Source organism: Setaria viridis, chromosome 2 (assembly GCF_005286985.2).
Source record: "Setaria viridis chromosome 2, Setaria_viridis_v4.0, whole genome shotgun sequence".
NCBI classification, from domain to species: domain Eukaryota; kingdom Viridiplantae; phylum Streptophyta; class Magnoliopsida; order Poales; family Poaceae; genus Setaria; species Setaria viridis.
The window spans coordinates 44,765,510-44,770,713 of record NC_048264.2 but is presented as its reverse complement, the minus strand read 5'-3'; the positions used below and the strand labels follow the sequence as shown (position 1 = coordinate 44,770,713).

General features: G+C 50.1%; 1 protein-coding gene across 1 annotated transcript; it reads right to left on the bottom strand.

Moving 5' to 3' along the window:
• Positions 1–3,145: 3,145 nt before the first annotated feature.
• LOC117842369 (protein CDI) lies at positions 3,146–4,685 on the bottom strand. Its single transcript, XM_034722791.2, has one exon. It carries the CDS (start codon positions 4,255–4,257, stop codon positions 3,415–3,417), a length of 843 nt encoding a protein of 280 aa, XP_034578682.1. The 5' UTR covers positions 4,258–4,685; the 3' UTR covers positions 3,146–3,414.
• Between the last annotated feature and the right edge of the window lie 519 nt (positions 4,686–5,204).

Sequence of the window (5,204 nt, the reverse complement as noted above, 5' to 3'; positions counted from 1 at the left end):
CTCCCAGCCTCGAACTCTAGCCTCGAACTGCCATGTTAGCTCTGGTGAGGAGCGTGGATTTGTGAAGATGGGGACAAGCTGTGCAAACACTTCCTTGATTGAAAATTCTGAATTTCTGCTCGTTTATGTTATATCTCATATGAATTACAGATGCCGTCTTCCTTTCTGCAGCCGTGCAGCCAAAGTTTTCATGAATTTTCAACAAGCGAAACCAGATATGAGATTGGGATCGAGATGTGTCTAGTCCTGTGATCTTGTCACTCCACTGAGTGAATTACATTTTGAAGTATGTCCCAAATTTCACACCTAACAAGTAACAAGCAGTAGTGGTATGGTTCCCTGGTCGTTCAGTGTCCAATTCTTGATCTTCTTTATCAGTTCTTATTACATCAAGAATGGATATGAATGTCATGGTGCACCTTGCAGTGCTCACCTGTTTTTATGCAACCACGATTCTTAAATACATTCAGTTCTCACAGCAAGCCCTCCATGTTACATTGTGATAATATTCTTAACTGAAATTACACCCTTTTCTGTATTCTTTGCCCAGGTTACTTCTGTTTGAGGTGTTACTGTAGGGAGTATAATGCTTGGGAATGTTTCAGTTGCAGTTGTGAATCAGTCAGTATTCAGGTTTGTAAAACAATGCCCAGGAAGGCAAACCATTGTGGAAAGAATCAGCATGGCGTTTTCCCAGCCAAGAATCCCCATGGCGATGAAAATTGTCATGCGCGCACCAGTTAAGCATCCAAGCAAGAATAAACATCCACCTATAGCCTGGACTGAACAACATGGCGGTAGCTGTTCCTACTCAGCCATATGGTAATCACAGAATTATTTGGGATATCCTGGTGCCAGAGAAAAGGAGTGTAGTGGAGAGGCATGATCATAAGCCTGCATTCAAAGTGTTGCACCTGTAGCATCTGGGACAAACATTACTGGCAGAGGATCCCATTGCAACGTTTGAGAATTCTTTTTTTTTTTGAAAGTGCATCTTGTCTTAATTCAGCAAAATACAAGATTAGTGTGGTAAAGAAGCATTTGATGAGGACGATGCTACTAGACATGTGGTTGAAACTGAACTGGAAAACTTTGAGGATAATAAGGGAATTAGGGTGTTTCTAGGAGGCTAGGACTAGTGAGTAGTAGCACATCTTGGAATCAAGCAACTGCTAATGGATCAGTTTCACTGGTGCCATCTTGAACCAGGGAGCCAACTCTTGCTGATCAGTTGCAGCTGCAATTGCAGCAAGCAGAGATGCAACCTGAGCTCAAAAACCCTGATGCTACTGAGGACCGCTCACAGCCAACTCGAACAGTTCAATTGCCTTTAAAATCTCGGGGAAAACACTGTGCAATTGGAAATATATCATGTGTCCGTGTTGTGGGTCAGAATAATGTGGGAAATATATTCTTGCAATTGGACTCCGATCTTCAGAACAATGCGCTAAACAGTGGTGTTCCAGAATGAGTGGGGGATCCATTGTGACGAAGGCATGCTGATATGAGGCATGGGCAACTCTTGGCCATGGTACTGTGACAGAAGAGGTTCCAAAGTGACCTGGAATGTTTACAAGGTTACTGAAATAAAATGAGCCTGCATGGATGACATATCGAAGGAGATATGGATGGAATGTGAATTGCGATAACCCTGAGATCAGGTATGACACCGACACCTCACCATGTTGACTTGGGATGTGAAATGGATCTGCACGAAGGACAAACTAAACAGACATGGCAGGCCGATGGTTGGAATGAGGGGGCGTCCAGCTTCAACTTGGAGAATAGCATATTGCCTATTGTAGCCCGGGTCACATTTTTCTTTCATTGGGTTAGCAATTACTTCGTGTAGTCTTGTAAAAATTCTGCTTCTCACGTTTTGGAAAATAGTAGTGGCATTACCAGGACAAGTTTAGTAGCATTGCTTGTGACCTGAGATCACTGTATCTGACTTTGTGGTCGGCCTTGTATACCCAGCACCTGAGTGGTTGAAACCACGTCTTTGGGTGAAACTGAAATGATCTTGCTACTGACACAGCAAAGTATTTTCCCTTCTCACTTGAACATGAGTTCTGAAATTAACTGAAACTACTGACACAGACCCGAGAATTTGCTGCTGCAAGTTATATTAAGCCCTCATTCATACTCAGGCCCGATCACAGGCCAAAAAAAAAAAAACTCAGGCCCGATGCTCGTCCAGCTTGGAAACTTTCAGAGGCACCTGAAATTGGAGAACAAAGAGAGAGAAGCTCGGACTGGAGAACAAACAGATTGATAAGCTCAGGAATATGTCAAAGAAGAAAAGGGACGTGGAATCAATTGATAGAAGTAAATTATTGAAGAATTGCATTCTATGGTACACAACAGCAAAGAAAAGTGACTCTAGCAAGTATTTTGTTAGGACAACATCAGGTATTATTTTTTGTAGAAATGTGGATGATTAGTAAAAAGGAGAGTCAGGAATGATAGCTGAATCATGTCAATCAGGATTTTTTTAGATAAAATGTCAATCACGAGTTAGGATGCTAAGAAACCGATTACTGACAGTACCAGCTCTCTCTCTCTTTCAGAATGAGCAAACCTGCAGCTGCCTATATCAATAAAAAAAACAAGGCCTAAACTTTTTTGCACATAATGTATTCCTAGATTTCTCAAACTAAAAGGTCAAATCTGACTCAAACCGATCCAACCTGTTCCAACTGACAAACCAAACCAAGCCCGCGCACCAATTAGCCTCAGCCCAATTCCCACTGAACCGACCAAACCACAAAACAATCAATTGACTAGAGGAGCAGAACAGAGGCTTACCGCCACTCCCAGGACGATGGTGAAGATGAGCAGGATTGGAGAGCTGACCTGTGCGACAATCTTCTCGGCCGGATGGACGCCGATGATGCTAATAAACACAGACATACCAATGAATGCTGTGCTCGTAACTGGACAGCGGCAAGAACTGATTTAAACTTTAAATTCCAACTAGAAGCTCCAAATGGTAAAAGATATAATGTTAAGGTTGCTTTGGTTATGGGATCTGGATGGGCAAATTTTGCCAGTGTCTATGATCTAAACAGGGGACCTTCTTGGTGTTCACCTATATTGGAAAATCCCATTTTAAAGTTCATATCTTCATATCATCGGGGCAATGTTGAGGGGGAAAAAACACGATTGATATTCCTTAACGATGAGCATTCATTCATAGACCGATTGCAGCTACACAATAGACTCACTCCAGCTACCCACTCATAGGCTACATACGACACAATCCTAATCTCCCGACATCTCACTATTAACAGACCAGATCGATGAAAGAAACTGCATTGGTGCGAGAAATGAACAGAATGTTGAGGAATGAAATCTCTGCAGCACAAAACGAACCAATCCAACCCAATGCAGTATCACCAACCAATCGATCGATCAATTCTCCTCCTTGTTGTCGTCTTGCTCCTTGGCGTCCTTGTCCTCGATGAGCTTGAGCTTCTCCCCGGCCTCGAGCTTGTCCTTCTCGGCCTTGAGCTCCTCGGCCTCCTTGATCCAGAGGTCGGCGAACTCGCAGTCCCTGTATCGCTCGAACCATGGCCCGCCGCAGGTGTAGTGTATGGCCCTGGGGTGCGTGGCCGGGTCGGCGGGGTCGACCCTGTTGTGGCCGACGAGGAAGTTCCAGACGAAGGGCACCTCCCCGATCTCGTCGTCGTTGAGCCAGGCGAAGCGATGGAGGAATGCGCCGGTCTGGGTGCTAACGGCGTCGGGCGTGAGCGCGGCGACGTTCTTTGGGTGGGCGCAGTTGTAGAGCACCATGGAGGACCAGTTCTTGCGCGGGTACGTCGTCTGGATGGCGCCGTCCATCTTGGTGGCCTCGGCGGGCTCGTACACATGCTTGACGCAGGCGACGGCGAGGCGGTCGGCGTCGGCGCCCGGCGGGGCGGCGGCGGCGAGGAGGTCGGCGACGTCGGCGAGGTAGAGGAAGTCGCAGTCGACGAAGAGCGCCCAGCCGCGGTAGCCCGCGAGGTAGGGGGTGAGGAAGCGCGTGAAGGAGAACTCGGTGCTCTCGGTGGGCCCGCGCGCCCGCCAGTAGAGCCCCGCGGCGCGGAGGTCCGGCTGGCGGACGGGGCGCACGTCGAGCGGCATGGTGGCGTGCCGGAGCAGGCTGCGGCGGCACACCTCGTACGCCTCGTGCTCCCGCGGGTCGTACCCCACGAACACGCGGAATGGCTCCCCCGCCGGCGGCAGAAGCGGCGACGGCGGCGGCGCCGGCGACATGGATGGGTGCGGGAGGTGGGGTGCGGTGGAATGGGATGGGGACGGAGACGGAACGGGCGCGGGGGTGCCGGGCCTTTAATGGGCGGGGGACCGGAGATTGGGAGGTAGGGCTCGAGCTAAAGATGGCGAGGGGGGCGTGAGGGGATTCCTTTCAGTTTCACCGGCGGATGGAGAAAGGATCTGTCATGTCGGTGCCGCGGCGCGTTTTCGGTGGGCACTCGCTCCTAAAAATAAGGCGCGTGCACCCGCACGCACATGGGTCAATGACGCGTGGAACCAGGAGGGGCTGGGGTCCGGTTGTCAGTGACGCGCGGGGGCGGGGATCGCGGTGGGAGGTAGCGGCGGCAGTCTCGCGCTGGCAGTGGCATGCATGTAATCCAATCCAGCCGCGGGGAGATGTCGGTGGTGGTGTGGAGCGCTGAGCGCGTGCGCGGCGGGACTGCGGGCTGCCGCCGTGGGATTTCCGGGAATGGATGTGGGACTGCGGACTGGACGTTTATACTGTGTGCACGTCGCACGTGGCGGAACGCGCAGGCCACGTGGGATCAAGAGGGGTGCCGCGTTGCTGGAAGCAGGTGCGCGGCTGGATGCCTGGACGGGCCATGTGCTTCGAGGGAGCACTTTGTGAACTGAATTTGGCAAAAGCCATTTCGTCGTGTGCAGAGGGTTGTTTTGGTTCGTGGTTTTTGCTCCGGCATTCGACTAGAGGGTGACGTGATTATTGTCTTATGTTTGGTTGAAACAACTGCGTAGTAATACCATGGCATCAGTTCCGGCCTAGCTAAAATTTGATAACGTCCCGGTGCAAGGTGAAACATATCCTTTCTCCCGCTTTCCTACTTCTCGCACTTGTCCGATTTGGTGATGAATGTGTCACTAGCGACGGTGGCGGCGGCGCACGCGTATCCCACTCCCACCGTTGGCGCACGCATATCCCACTCCTTCAA